Raw genomic sequence first — 16,139 nt, 5'->3', positions numbered from 1 at the left:
CTTTCAGGTGTTGCTGAAGTTGAAAAATGAATGAAGTGTCGATGTCTTCTAATATCAAAGATCAAAAAAAATACTGTTTTCTTAAATTCCCAGGAGCAAAACTGGCATTACATAAGTGCACTGCATCCACACGTTACTTTATATTTTCTTCTAAGCAATTTATTGAAAGCGACCTGATATCAACATGGCTCCTGCTAAGTGTTTGCACATCATTTTCAATTTTCAAAGTATGGTGAAGTAGCATCTGTAGGACCGGGGGGGGGGAGGGGACCGGAAATAACAGTTGTCTTTGTCACAATAAGAATATTTGTTCCACATAAAAAAGCACCAAAACTTTTATTAGCATTTAATAATTTCAACTAGTACACTTTTAAATAGTAATGATTACCTAAAGACTGCTAATTTTACTGTCCGCTATGAATATTTGATAGGCATTCTGAAAGGCACAAAAGCATAACAAGTTTCTACATACACGAGCATTTCACTGGATGGCACTTAGGTTTACACATAACCTGCCTGTCCAGAGAACTTACTTTCAACCAAAATAAAATCCGAGACTGAACACACAGTTGTAGCTGGATCACAAACAGCAACAGAGAGAAGACCAAAAATCATGTGCATGTACACATAAAAAACAGACCAACAAAACCTTATAAACAGGTAAAACCATTTTCTAATGGTAGTTTTCCTAATCAGAATTACTTCATCTTTAATATAGGGATAGCACTTTTCCAGATCTTATATGTGTGAGATCTCTGTATCTCGCTGGGGATCCCCCATTTTACAGAAGGGAAAACTGAGCCAATGAAGGCATGGATATTACCATAGCTACAGAAAATGCAAGTAACAAAGGATGAAATTTCAACTCAGGTTTCCATTTTCCCATTCACTGAACCCTGAAGATTTTGAAAAACATACATTCCAGTCCACACTTTCATAACAGCAACAGTGTTGAACCATTTTACATGTTAATTGCGTAAGTATGGCATATTAAAATCATTAGTGGCTACTAACAGATTTTGTGAAACAGAATCAGTCTTGGTATCAAAACTAATTCAAACTGATTTTTCTGAACACAAACACACACAAAAGCAGTAGTAACTATGTGTCCTTGGCAAGAACAAACCTAGATTAATTCAGTGGGGTACAGAGAAACTTTAAATGAGACTGCTTTTCTTCTTTCCTTGCACTCAATGTGTGTGAAAGCATTCAGTGCTCTTGATGATTTCAAGTTATTATCTTAAGGACTTGCCAGAGGAAAAGACAAAAAATATCTGTATAGATCTGTGGTTTACTGGATCAAGAGCAAAACAGCAGCAAGAAATTACAACAACTGTTTAGAAAGTAGAGGAAACCACTAATGTAATATTTGAAGAAAAAAAAACTACCAAGGACTTTCACCTCTTTTGAAGCTGTTCAAACAGAAACAGAACAATAACTGTAATTTACAGTTGACTTCCCTGTTTAATGTTACTCTATTGCACCATCATCTATTTAATGCTGATATAGTAGCCATTTTCTCCACAACATAAATTCATTAGCCAAAGAATCACAGTTGAAATAAAAAGAGAACTGGGTTGAGAACATGCATTTTTAGAAATGCCTGAATAATCTTCAACCACCCCAACCTCCACATCCTTACCGGAATGTCAAAAGTTTCTTGTGTGTCATCCAGCATCTGAATTTTAATGGAGACAAGTTTCCCTGGAGGTGTCATAGGTGGTTTCTGTCCATGCTCCAAAGTACTGATCCCAGCATTTTCCTGAGCTCCTAAGCGGGATCCTGCTGTTGGTCTCTGCTCTGTTTCACCCATGTTTAGGGAAACACGTTTCTTATACCTGATAAAAGAATAAGTACAAAGAAGACTATATCACTCATAAATAAGATGTTTTGCACATAAGCATCATGGTATATATCCTTACAGCTGGCAAACCATATGACCATTAACACAAAGTAAGAGCCATCATGATTTTTTCTTAATGTCTCATATGAAGACTAGAAAAATCAGGCAAACTTTTTACTTTTCAAAATACACAGGCTAATCATCTGCTGGGGTTAGGGTTGATAGACAAGCTACAGTAATGCACAATGGGAAATTATTCCTGTTCTCCTGGAAAAGTAAACACAACCACATTGGAAATAGAGCATGACAGAAACCAGATTTCAGTTAATTATGTAAATTTTTATGTATTTATGAATCAGGCTCTTATCAGTCACAGCCAGGGCTGCCAGAGAAGGTAGGAAAGTGAGTAGAGCAGGTGGGACAACTCCCCACTGGCTGACCATCATTCTCTCTTGGCTACATCAGCATTTTTTCCTTCCAGCCTTTTCTGGCCCTTTGCAGCTGCCACCTTGTTTAAGGGCCTCCGAAGCAGGAAAGTCAAAGGGGTACAAGATAACAACAACTACTCAGCCCAAATATTTTGTTTTCTTTGGGGACCAGAGCTGATCTAGGCCCGGAGCCTGGCCCAATCCCACTGACGAGCCAAGGACTGTGAGGATGCATAACTGGGAAGGCCAGCAAAAAAACAAAAGGAATAACACTGGTTGGGAAAAGCATAGGAAATCTGATAATCTACAGTCATGTAAGTGAGAAGGGAACACCAAGCAATACATCTTCCTTGCCATTCTAGGGAATGGCTACACCTGCACCAGCTCACCTGCGCTGCTCACTGAATGTGGATGTCTGCTCTATATCCATGGAAAGTAATCTGAGGAACTGGCTTGCTACTTTTGTTTCCATGCTGCTTTCACAACACATTATACAGTGCATTTCTGCTAAATAATTAATTCTATCCTAAAAAAGGGACAAAGCTACAACAGAGATTCAGTGTGATTTTTCATTACCTAGCACAACTTTAAACCTTCTTTTTTAATTCAAGCACCACAGTTTTACTTGTTGAATGTTCCTACCCTCTTTTTGACACTCTAGCTGGGTTTCTGATGAAATCCGCTGCTACTGTTCATTTATTTGTCTTGGTAAATGCATTTTCATTCTGCATGACTCTTACATGGTGATCAATGACCAAAACATGTAGCACACGGAAAGAATGGAAATATAACTTTCCAGCTGAACAGAGACACAAGAAGAGTACCACTAAACACTGCCTGGCCTTAACTCTGAGGTTACAATTATTGAGAAGCGTATATGGGAAAAATAGGAAGCACAAAACAACCTATGTATTAGTGAATGCATCACCAGTTCTACAGTATAGTATAAAGAACAGTGACAGGTAGTAAGATACCAGATCCCTCCATAAAGATAGACTAAAACCAGCCCTGTCCTTGACAAGATAAACCATTTACTATACATTACTCTTCCATGTCCCAACTAATCTGTTCCCACAGATTTTTTACACAGCAAATACCAAAGCGTAAAAGATTTTAAAACAGCACTCCCATTAGAAGAAATCTTAGCTGAAAAGGAAGAGAACTAAAAATTAGGGATCCCACACTTCTAAATATTAGCTTAATAAGCCAAAGCGAAGGCGAAATAAAAAGCACAGGCAAGTTTTTGCAATGATTCAGCACTAGCCTACCCACCAAGGTTGGAGAGATACCAGTGAAACCTACCCAAGTCCATGCCAAACACTACTGGAGAGGTAAATTTTTCCTCAATTGGCATTGTAATCTAAAAATGTAAAAAGAATCAATTAAATTAATCTTATTATTTAAAATTAATTAAATTAAGTCTTTTTATAAAACAAACAGTGCCAACAAGAAAGCTGCAGTTGGAGGCAGGAATTCCAGAATTCCAAAATTCCAAGCTCTACATAGAAAGACTCCAGGCCCCCTTACAAATAAATCTGATTTTCCTGTGTGTGGAGTACACAGGAACATTTAAAAAGGTAACACAGGCATCCAGTCAGGAAGTGCCACTACATACAAAGATTCTGGTCCGTGTTCATATTAATTCAAAAGCTGTTTTAAGAGCTCTTCTGAAGTCACCACGTATCCCAGACCACACCGACAGGGCAGAAAGAACCTCTACAACTGCTGTGTTACTACAAAAGTGTTTGGCTGTGTACTGACAGCCAAAGTGTCGGTGGATGAAGTGGATGAAGAAGAAATCTGTTCTTTCCATTAAATTGTAAACATAGGAATCAATCCAGTCAGTTCAAGTGATACCATTAAACAAAAAATCAATGCAAGGAAATATTACAAACATTTACTCTTTCTATAAATGCTTTTCTGACTAGATGATCTAGTGGCTCACACACAGATTCAGACAGGTCGATAACCTTAGTGAAACATGGAAAAAGTACTCAAATTTGGGAGCCAAAAAATGGAGGAAAGGTATAAGCAAAACTACTCCTTTATATAGCTAAGAGGCTTTTTATTATTATTAACAGTTAGTTAGTTAAAGAAACTCTTTATATATATATATATATATATAACCATTCAGTTATACACACACGCTTCCCTTTGGAAGAAAAGATCTAAGAACTATTGGCCACCCTGATCACAAGCAACTGCTACTTAGAAAATTAAAAGCAGACCTTTCGTTTTTTTAATCAGCATGTCTAAACATCCGCATGCTGCACTGGACATTATTTAAGCCTTTCTTCTGCATGACACTAGTCTCACTAAGCTGCTGTCATAACACCAACATAATATTTTTCTTATGCTTTTATGTAAAAGGCCTTAAAAATTACCCTCTCTAAAAAAATGCAGCCCATTAGTCAAGCTGCATACCTTTCTCTAAATCACTTTGATCTAGAAGACAGTGAACTAAGGTTACAGAATGCAACAGAAGAATATTAAGTAAACATTGAACAAACCTGGCAGGATTAGGATACCTAACGTCTGTCATGATGAAGAGATGGATCAGGTTTGTACAAAGGATAGAGAAATTAAAAGACACTCTAGTAGAAAGATGACAATGAATTGGGGAGGGTATTAATGAAGAAGAAATGGCAGCAGCCAGCAGATTCCAAGGCTCTAACCAAAACATATGTGCAGGTAGACAACTAGTACAGGAGCAAAGAGAGTGGCAAACAAAAAGACTCATCTGAACCCTGAAAATTAAAGAGTTTCTTCCTGCTCTTTTTGACAGCTGGGAAACCCAGGGCCAAAATCACAACTGTTGTTTCTATTGGATGTCAGTGCCCTTCTCAGAAGTGGTGTAGCACCTGCAAAGATGGAGAGAAACCACTGCAGAAAGCTGACATGCATCCTAACCTGTGTAAGGGAAGAAGTTATCTGAGACACCAAAGCTGCCCATGGGGGAGTCGTGGCCCCTTCTGCTCCTTCCCAGCTCCCACCCATGCAGTCCTACCTGATGCTGTGCACCAACTCTCAACCTCCTTAGACTGAGCCAATGCACCTCTCTAGTCCAAAATGTCCTGATTTTCAAGATGGGCAAGAAAGAGGACCCTGAAAACTACAGGCCCGTCAGTCTCAATTCAGTGCCTGATAAAGTTATGAAGAAGATTATTTTGGGAAGTATTGAAAGACAATGCAGTCATTGGTCACAGGCAGCATGACTTCATGAGAGGAAACTCCTGCTTATCAAACCTGATTTCCTTTTATAACAAGGTAACCCACCTGGTTGATCAAGGGAAGCCAGCTGATGTAATCTTTTTGGATTTCAGTAAAGCTTTCGATACTGTCTCACAGGATCCTTCTGGACAAAGTGTCCAGCACACAGCTGGATAAACACATCATGTGGTGGGTGAGCAATTGATCATGGGTGGAGCACAGAGTGTTATAGTGAATGGGGTAACATCAGACTGGTAACCTGTCACTAGTGGGGTTCCACAGAGTTCCATCTTAGGCCCTGTGCTCTTCAACATCTTCATAAATGACTGGGACACAGGATTGGAAGGGATACTAAGCAAGTTTGCAGATGACACGAAACTGAGAGGAGCTGTTGACTCTCTTGAAGGCAGGGAGGCCCTGCAGGGACACCTGGACAAATTAGAGGACTGGGCAATCACCAACCATATGAATTTCAACAAGGGGAAGTGCAGTATTCTGCACCTGGGATGGGGCAACTCTGGATGTTCGTACAGACTGAGGAATGAGGTGTTGGAAAGCAGTGCCACAGAAAGGGACCTGGGGGTCCTGGTCGATGGCAAGCTGAATATGAGTCAGCAGTGCCCTGGCAGCCAGGAGGGACAACCATGTCCTGGGGGGCATCAGGCAAAGTATTGCCAGCTGGTCGAGGGAGGGGATTGTCCCGCTCTGCTCTGCACTGGTGTGGCCTCACCTTGAATATTGTGTGCATTTTTGGGCACTGCGGTATAAGAAAGTTATCAAGCTCTTAGAGAGCATCCAAAGGAGGGCAATGAAGATGGTGAAGGGCCTTGAGGGGAAGGCACATGAGGAATGGCTGAGGACACTTGGTCTGTTCAGCCTGGAGAAGAAGAAAGTGAGACCTCATTGCAGTCTACAACTTCCTCATGAGGGGAAGAGGAGAGGCAGACATTGATCTCTCCTGTGGTGACCAGTGACACGACCTGAGGGAATGGCCTGAAGCTGTGTCATAGGAGGTTTAGTTTCAATATTAGAAAAAGTTTCTTCACCAAGAGAGTGGTTGGGTGATGAAACAGGCTCCCCAGAGAAGTGGTCATAGCATCAAGCCTGATAGAGTTTAAGAAGCATTTGGGTGATACTCTCAGGCACTTAGGGACAGTCCTGTGCAGGGCTAAGGGTTGAACTTGATGATCTTTGTGTGTCCCTTCCAACTTGGCATATTCTGTGATTCTGTAAAACAATTCAGTGTTTTGGTTTTGGCTGGATTAGCAAATCAAATCGGCTCTCAGCGGGTTGGAAAACCCAAGGCCAGGGAGAGCTAACACCAGCCAGCTGCTTGGCAAACCACTGGCCCGACTCAAGCCTTCTCACATAACTCTACCTGAAGCACCTGGAAGGCACAAAAAAAAAGCTACAACTGCCATTAGATAGACTAGTAGATGTTGTTTTGTCCTAATCACACATTAACAATCCTTTTATACAGATACTAAATGCTTAAATTAAAATTTTTAGGTCTGTATATACTTATGCAGTAGCTTGACAAAGGCCACAATGTGGTTCAGCATAAAGCCACCTTAGTTCTCCATGTCCAAAACAGCCACATTTCATAGCACCAGAAAGGTTCAGGCCAATCAAATTTTCCACATATTTTTCTTTGGCAGGATGAAAAAAGTATCAAACTTACTTAGACTAAAGGGAGCTAGGAGTATAAACAGCACTTGGGGGGGGGAGAGGTCGGGGGGGGGGGAGAGGTGGGGGTGGGAGGAAGAGCAGGGGAGCAGAAATAAAGGGTTACAAAAATTACAATATACTGAGGGAAATAGAAGCAATAAGCCACTGTTTGAAACGAAAACAAAGCTCATACTGAAATAGATGCCACTCTCATCTGTTACTACTCTGCTCTTCTAGATCAGGAAAAGAGGATTGGACATTTGATGCAAGAGGTTCTTGAAGCCTGAAGAAGTGTATTATAGGGTGAGAATGGTACCATGTATCTAGGCCTTTTCCACTTCTTTTGCTTTACTTAAAACACATTTTCACAGCGTGAAGCAGAAGGAAGCACACTGCTCACCACACTCCTCTTAAAGACGGTGAAGCCTGAGGCACAGTGGGATGATGTGAGTGGCCTGTAAAGTCAGAGATGAGATGTAGGGCTAAAGCTGCAGCCAAGGCCTCTCGGATGCTGGCAAAACATTGTCTCCAAGCTCCTATGACAATGGAATACTTGAAAGAGATTAAAATAATCAATATAACCCATAACGCCAGATGAGGTGACTCAAACTGACTCAACAGCTTATAAGCCATCAATAAGAACAAGGAAGGCAGCAGAGGGCTAGAAAGGAACAAATTCAATTCAGATTTTCCAAAGGATAATGAACATGAAGCAGTAAGGAGGAAAAGATACAATTCAGACAAAATGTTCACACATGCTTTTAACTTTCAGCTTCTTGTAAAACTTTTGGAAAGCCTCAGCTGTGGAGAGAACTACAACAAATACTGCTTCTAACGCTCCTGTCAAGTACTCATGTTCAATTGTAAGCACTTTCATACTTGCAGAAAACCACAACACTTGACACACTGGAGTAAGTTTAAGAAATCGTAATAAATAAGGTATAAGGAATGGCATGATAATATGCACAGGTCACAGGTGGAGGGCTCAGAGACAGCAACTGTGGAAAATCTCACGATGAAAGTGAAGATGCCACACCTCTCTCTGAGGTTCAGTCTACCACTGCACAAGACACTAATGATCCAAAGCAGAGAAAGCAGGGCATCCCTGCAACTCAGCCATCACACTGCAAAGGCTAATTTATCAGCCAAGCTCACTTCTCATATGATGTGCTTATCCTTTACATTATCCTTCTGATTTCTTTTTTCCTCCCCATGGACAACAGCAAAGCAGGTATAATCATAGAACTCTACAAAAGCACATAGCAGACTTGTACACTTTCAGTAACAGAAAATTCTGTATGTGCAGCATAAATTGTCAATGACATTGCATTTTCATTCATATACCAGAATTACCATAAAAATTAAATAAAAGAGCAAATTATTTGAACCAATATTAAAAAAAAAATAAAAATTCATAATATAACAAGGAAAAGGACCAGGAAGACTGAAACCAAATTCAATTTGAAATGATGGGTAGCAGACAGAGGGCCAATACAGCTCAAGTTTTTATACTGAGAAACATTATTCTGGTAATTACCACAAGTCCCTGGCAGTCTTCTACAAAGCAAATACGACTATAAAAAAAAATTAAGTTATTCATATAAATATCCTGACCTGGAAGAGACCCACAAGGATCAAAGTCCAACTTAGAAAGTTCTTTCATAAAAACCCACAATTTTGAAATTGCATAGAATTACAGAATGGCTTGGGTTGGAAGAAACCTTAAAGATCATCTTGTTTTAACCCCCCTGCCATGGCCAGGGACACTTTCCATTAGACAAGGTTGCTCAAAGCCCCATCCAACCTGGCCTTGAACACTTCCAGGGATAGGGCATTCACAACTTCCCTGGGCAATCAGACACCTCACCAGTACCTCACCACCCTCACAGTAAAGAACTTCTTCTAAATACCTAATCTAAACCCACGCTCTTTAAAGCCATCACCCCTTGCTCTATCCCTCAACATCCTTGTAAAAAGTCCCTCTCCAGCTCTCTTGTAACCCTCTCTTTAGGTACTGGAAAGCTGCTAGAAGGTCTTCCTGAAGCCCTCTCTTCTCCAGCCTGAACAACCCCAACCCTCTCAGCCTGTCTTCATGGGAGGTGTTCCAGCCCTTTGATCATCTTTATGTCCCTCAGAAACCATCCCCAGCACTTGCTCAGCTGAGAGCTCATGCACACCAGGAGCAGCAGCAGTGGAAGTTGATCTGAAAGGCATCAGATTTATGCACACAGCATAGCATTGCAGGAATAAGTGGCAATTTTTCAAGTCATGCTACATGGAATGAGTGGCTCAACCTCGTTCCAGGCAAAGAACCACCAGAATTCCTTTTTTGAATGGGATTCACTATGTACTACAGGAGACAGCTCTAGGGAATACCTAGAGGCGATTTACCCTTTTCACAAATACAAAACAAATACTCTTGTAAAAAGGAGAACTCCGCAGCAGAGAAGAGGGGTGTTTTTTGAAAGCTCTGAAGTTACCATAATCTTAGGAGTCTTTGGCAGTTTCTCACGGGAGAATAAAGACGATTTCTCGGAAAAGCTTCTCTCACACCTTTAAAGTGTGACTTTCTTAAGGAACTACCAAAACGCACAAACAGTTGTCTCTAACACAACATTCATGCTTCACATTATTCCACACAGAACCTCACATACCCTTGATATTAGAAAAAGGTCCTTACAAAGAAAAACACAAATTAGAAATCTGACATAAATCCAGAAATTTTTCATTAGGCTAATGGATCAGCATTTTTGTGGAAGCAAAGAAATGTGAAAAGTTTTAAATAGAAAAATAGAACAAGCTTCAAGAGCAGTAGTGCAGATACAGATGTCTGTTTCTCTGCTTGCACCCTGCAGACTTGGCTGCTCAGATTCTAAAGGAAGCCTAGCAACTGAAGGTAGTTCAGGGATTTGTGTTCCGACTCCTGTCTGTCCTTACTGCTCACATCCACAATATTCAGATAAAGAAAGAATTATTATAAAAGGCCAATTCATTCACAATATTCACATAGAGAAGGAAGCCAATAAAAAGCCAGTTCTTCCACACCACTATGCTGTCTTCTAGCTCAAAAAAAAAAAGTCAACATTGTAAGCGATGGCTGCTTCAGGAAGTCAGAAGTAAAGAGGCTCTAGGTGAGGTATGGTCAAGAAGATCAGCAAGAAGATAGATCATGTCTAGTCCCCAGTACAATTAGTGGGAAAGAGGATGGACGGGAAGCTCCTTAACTAGGCTTAATTTCTAAATACAGATTTTTTTTTCCCTGTCCCTAAAGACACAGAAAATCAACTTTGAAAAACCTGCCTGCTGAAGAAAACACCATGGCTGTCAACTAAAAAGTAGACAGACTTGCAAAAGCAAGTCTCAGAATCAGATTCTTTAGCATTCTGCAAACTTCCTAAAATTTGCAGCAATAAGAAATGTCCTCAGCTATGCGAGATTACCCATAAAAGACTAAATTCATCCCCTGTATTGAAAATAGAGAGCCCACAAAGTTGCCTATCTTGGTCAGACTCTGAAAACCTCTAAATAACATTGTTTTATCCCTTAATCCAGTTTCTATGGGATGGTTATGCAAATGGACAGACTAAGAACTCAGGTTTGCAGAGCAATACAATATGTTTAGTTGTTAACATCAAACTGGCTAGAACATGAAATCAATGTCTAATTTAGGGACCTAGGCAGTAACACAAAGCTTTAAAAAAACTAACTATTCAGTTTACCAATAATGTAACCTGAAATCCAGAATAATGAACATTTATGAATGTACAGGACATAAAACACCTCTTGCAAACCTATCTGTACAGCATTCAGAGTGCCTTAATTAATTTCTGCTTCTTCCTTTAGGGTCACTGAGCTTCCAACTGGAGCTCATTTATCTTCATTGCATTCAGGTCCTAAAACTGTCTGCAATTCTGTGGCACTAGTAGCTGTCCCAGATTCCAATTCTTCTGCCAGATGTCAGCAAAGAGGAGTCCCATCCTGCACACATCTGATGTATGCTATCATTTTTCCTCAACCACACACCTGTCAGTAGGTCTATCAACAAGTGCAGCAATAGGTTTCTGTATGCTTTTGCAATTGCCTCTGCGAAAAAATCATCCCCTATCGACAAATACAGATTGTTCCGTGAATCAAGCCAGTCTAGTCTACGAATATTTTTTTTTAACCCACAACATTAAAATTACTTTTGATGACTGCCAATGGTATTAAAAAAGTAAACATATTGATTTGCTGTGTGTAATGTTTTCTGGACAACCTTGCATTAGAGACTTACCGCAGGCAAGGAACGTTTACTTTCTTCCTTGTATCTCACGCAAGCAAGCAAAACTATTGTACATATGTCAGTGATGAATTAAGTAAGTAAAACTTCACATGCTCACTCTCTCAAAGGAACCTCTCAGAAACCTCTTCATACAAGTTACTCTTGGGACTGGTTGTGATCATTTCCTAACCTCTGGAGAGTTGTCTTCACTGTTTGTTCTTCGCTACCCCTTCATGGCACCCTTATACTACGATCAGAATTACTTACTTGAATCGGGAATGCCAATGTCATATTCAAACCAACACGGCCAGTTTTAAAGTTTTTAATTCAGGTTTTAAATCAGCCAGCTCGAAGACACTGTACAAACAAGTAATTCTGGCTATTCCTGGAAAGAAAATTAGTGTCTCATCTGCTAAGCCAAGGGGATGATTAGCTCCAATTGCTCAATTAGTGACTCTCACCCAACAACTATATTTTCACTTCAAATCCAAAGGCACAGTCTGAGCAAAACAGGGAGCTCATGGAGCCATGAATCCCTTAATAGACCAGAGGGAGATATTTCCACACAAATGCTTCATTTGTTATTAGACAAGTTAAAATTTGAATTAAATATTGCCCGCTTGCTTTGCATGAAGTTCAACACAATGTTCCCCATTGACAGTACTTTCCTGGTTGAACAGGCCACACCTTTTCTACAAAATTTCTGCTTTATCTCAGGCCAGGGACAAGGTATTTCTTCTTTTCTGTGAAACTCTCAACCTGTTTCCTGAGATGTTTTTCAACGAATTGACAAAACTGCTTGCATGAGAAACTATGCTTAGGAAGAAGGTGTGAGCTACTTCTATCATATACTTACATATTTGATTTTATTGACACCCCTTCCGTTTCACATAACCTGCCAATTCTGTCACTAAAACCTATGAAAAAGTAAAACTCAAAATGTTTGCACAAGTAACAAAATCCAATACAAAAAAAAAAAATCTATGAGAGGAAAAATATTAAGAGTAAAGAGTGCATAAGACACATGCTGAAGTAACTCAGCTAATCCTTTACTGATGATAAAATGTGTTGTAGAAGTGAGAGTGTACATGTTATCATTTTATGGAGACCTAAAGCATTTTAAAGTTGAGATATAAAAACATCGTCATGTGGGCAAAAAGCTATTTCACATTATGAACAGAAAGACTGTGGAAGCTTTATTGCCACATGGTAAATGCTAGGAACATATAAAGAGAGCCTAAGAAAACCCCTATTTCTTGTGTTTCTAGCCAGCACAGTTTCCTGATTAATTGGGTCATCACCTGAGCCCACAGTTTGTCACTAGGAAACACAAGCAAAGTGATTAAAATCTTAAAGCAGTTTGGTGGTTCAATAGTAGTACGAATCACTCCTGAAGCCATTAAAAGCATTTTATAAAACCCTTTCATGCCATCACTCCACATAAATAAAGCTGTTGCACCAGCTGGAGTGCTCTGGGCTCATTCACCCATACAACACCTCATGTGAAAGCCAAGCCGAATGTGCTTATAGTAGAAGAAAGTAATCTGATTTACTTCCAGATTTAACAGAATTCTGAAAGGGATCCAGCAACTCATACCGAGCTTCAAGCATAACGTAGACATTTTCCATGAAATAAAAACATGTCAAAAGAATAAATAACACACTACATTAGCACTACTGTTCAACAGTTGGGGGGAAATCTGACAGAATCCTGTTTTTGAGAAATGAAACAGCTCAGGGGAAATGCTATTTCTCTGAACCAAGTATGAGCATATAGTAGAGGTATTCACACTGCCTAAATGCAAGCCAGCTCCTCCAGAAAGCGGTTAAGCATCAGAGACTAATTCAGGTATTCAGTGACCCTTCAGAGGAGCTTCTCCATGCCTTGAGCATGCAGGCCCCTAGCAGAAGATCAAAATGCAACTGTCTGCATGCCAAGATCACATTCTCCCTCACTCACTCTCTCTCCTCCCTCTCCTGCTGAGAGCCACCAGTTACAACTTGTTGCACTGATGGTGTGTTGCACAAGTAGGGAGCAAAAGCTCAAGAGCTTGCCACCACACACATTGTGCTGCACAAAAAGGGTAGGTACCCTTGTGGCACAGTGGCTCAAAACCACAGAGGACAATGACATCACTCTTCAGAATTATGCAGCCAGGGAAGACGCCTATCCAAACATGTTAAATTGAAGCCATAATGGCCTTGACTAGATTACTCTATGTCCAAAGCCTGTGATCAAACTCCCACAAAATTATTACATAGGTTTTCCACTAGGAAAATCGTATTTGTGGTCACAGTTATATGCTCAGTATACGACCCAGTACAAAACCAGAAAAAACTCCTGAAGTCCTTAAATATTTAAATGTCTGTTCCCAAAACAGACTTTTTATAAGTTTGTAAAACTGTTTGATATAATTGAATTTAAAATGATTGTTTTGTTTGTTTGTTTGGTTCTTTTAAATTAAGTCTTTAAACAATAGCCTTTATCATTCTTGACCAAGGAAATACCACACTTGGTAATGACACAGTTCCCAGTAAGAAATACTCATACCATCAAGAAAAAAATTGCTTTACATATTGTTGTTTAGAAAACTACTTCATAGATTCATTTGCATACTGGTGAAGATAAAATGGGTCATGATGCATGATTGTATAATATCCAGATTCAAATACCCTGTCGTGTTTTAAAATTATATCTCTACTCTTCCCTCAAAAATTATTTTAAAAATTATAGCAAAATTTTTAAACTTGCTTAGGTTTCTATCTCATTTCTCTTTGTGCAAATACTTGAACAACTGAAAGACTATACCTGCTCCGAACAGCACAGTCTGGACACCCTCTCCTGATCTTTCAAGCTAAAGTGCTTTTCTGTCTTTAGATATTTGATAACACTGCATTTATTCGGTGCAGAGAAGACAGATGCACGGATATACTGTTGTCAGGTTGCACAGGTACATCCTCATTTATGTCTGGCTAAAATATAAGTATTACATACATTGTATGGAGACAGACTAAGGTTGGTTTTCACATATTTAGACTAATATAGTTCTATTAGGTGCTGCTGTGTCCGCAGAATAAATGCCCTACCCCACTGTAACTAACTTCACAATGAAAACTAACATAAATCACTCAAAAGCACAGCGCTATTACAGCAAGCTTTAGAACCTGCACCTACAGAAGGGCTTGCCTGTTCAACCACCCCGTTTGTCTCTATCAACAAACCTGTTTCAGTGCAGATAACATCCCTGTGGCTTTTGTTACATCTCCAAACTGATTATTCACCTGTTTGGAAGTCTGAAAATTACCTGTGGAATCTGTACTTTTTACTACTAAAGGAGACAGTGGAAAGCACCAATTCTCTTGTTCTGTCCTCTTCCTTGCAGTACTCACGAGAGAGAAAGCAGAAATACTGCCAAAGTGGCACACCAGTCTGCACTGATCTCCTCAAAATGTCATTGGAAGTAACATTCCAAAACAGCCTTTACAACCTAAGGAAGATAGAGAGGCATAGGACTCAGATCCTTTTTTAAAATTCAGATATTAAGAGGCAGAAGTTGCCAGTGAAAGATCAAGCAGAAAGAGGGACATAAATAATACATTTTAAATAATCCCAAGTGAATGCTGCCTGAAAGATTGTAACGGGTCCTCTCAGTAAATACAAGGCTCCCAGTAAAGCAGCATGGCAGAGCGCATTTCTGCGCCAGGCAAAGAGGCAGGCTGGGTATTAGATTGCTCTTCTTCCCTTGGAGAACATCCTATACTCCTCATATTCCTTTCTTGGCTCCTGAGTCTCAGGTAACTTTAGATTATGCTGAACACGGAAATCAGCCTTTATACCATATCCACTGGTAACTCACAGCATATTCATGGCAGGCAAAGACCTTTAAAGAGCACATAACTAGTATCTCCCAGGAGTTTTTCCTTGCTGACCATGCTCAACCTTTGCAACCTAATGTCTAGCCACAGAGAGGGAGAGCGCATGCCAGCCTGGGAACAGAGGAGCCCAGGACTCCTTTCATTTCAATAGCTTCCCAACTGGAGCAGGTCCAGGCTCTGGAGCAGGTCCAGACCCTGGAGTGGAGGAAGCCCATCTTTCCTGTGCTGGCCATGGTGGGGCTGCCAGCACCCGAGCAGCAAGGAAGCGGAAGGCATGCATCTGGAGTGCAGCACGGACAAATGCCAGACCCGAGGGAGATGAAGGAACAGACTGGGACAAGGGCCCAAAACAAGAGGGAGAGCAAGCACAGCGGGCAGGGAAGGGAGCCAGGGATCCCAAGGCAGTGAACAAAACAAGGCAAGAAAATGGACAAAAGACGATTGCATGTGAAAGAAAAACTGGACAAGGATGGGGAAGGGGGGGCATGACAGGCAAAGTATCTGGTCTCTGACAATCAGTCTGGAAGGGAGGAGAAACTGTAGGTGAAAGATAAGTAAATAAAAAGTCAAGAACTGGAGACAGGTCCCTAAAATGCAAAAGGATTGTCAGGAAGGGCAAATGAAATGGAAGACGGGTGGGGGGGGAAGTATGTCGTATCTGATAGAAAATAGCTTATTTCCTTGAGCATGAACAATGACATCAGGTTTTATTCCTGATGGATTCCTCAGGATTTATTCCAAGCCTGTCAGAGGTCAAGAAACATTTGGACAACACTTTCAGACACATGGTGTGATTCTTGGGGCTGTCCTGTTCAGCATCAGGAGCTGGGCTCAATAATATTTGTGGGTCTCT

The 16,139-nt window shown here is 40.4% G+C and overlaps 1 protein-coding gene across 9 annotated transcripts in view; it reads right to left on the bottom strand.

Annotated features, from left to right (window-relative positions):
• Positions 1–16,139, bottom strand: part of FARP1 (FERM, ARH/RhoGEF and pleckstrin domain protein 1) — a 207,261-nt gene that overhangs the window by 162,541 nt on the left and 28,581 nt on the right. For 8 of the 9 annotated variants that reach the window (XM_017821062.1, XM_017821063.1, XM_017821061.1 and 5 more), the window contains exon 2: positions 1,643–1,838. In XM_017821062.1, the coding sequence (XP_017676551.1) occupies positions 1,643–1,813 (171 nt within the window). In that variant the 5' untranslated portion in view covers positions 1,814–1,838. Of the gene's footprint in view, positions 1–1,642; positions 1,839–3,573; positions 3,632–16,139 lie in introns of those variants that run through there. The other variant, XM_017821055.1, reaches the window with a different exon arrangement.

This window comes from Lepidothrix coronata, unplaced genomic scaffold, assembly GCF_001604755.1.
Source record: "Lepidothrix coronata isolate B3197 unplaced genomic scaffold, Lepidothrix_coronata-1.0 Scaffold88, whole genome shotgun sequence".
NCBI classification, from domain to species: domain Eukaryota; kingdom Metazoa; phylum Chordata; class Aves; order Passeriformes; family Pipridae; genus Lepidothrix; species Lepidothrix coronata.
This window is presented reverse-complemented; position numbering and strand designations above follow the sequence as displayed.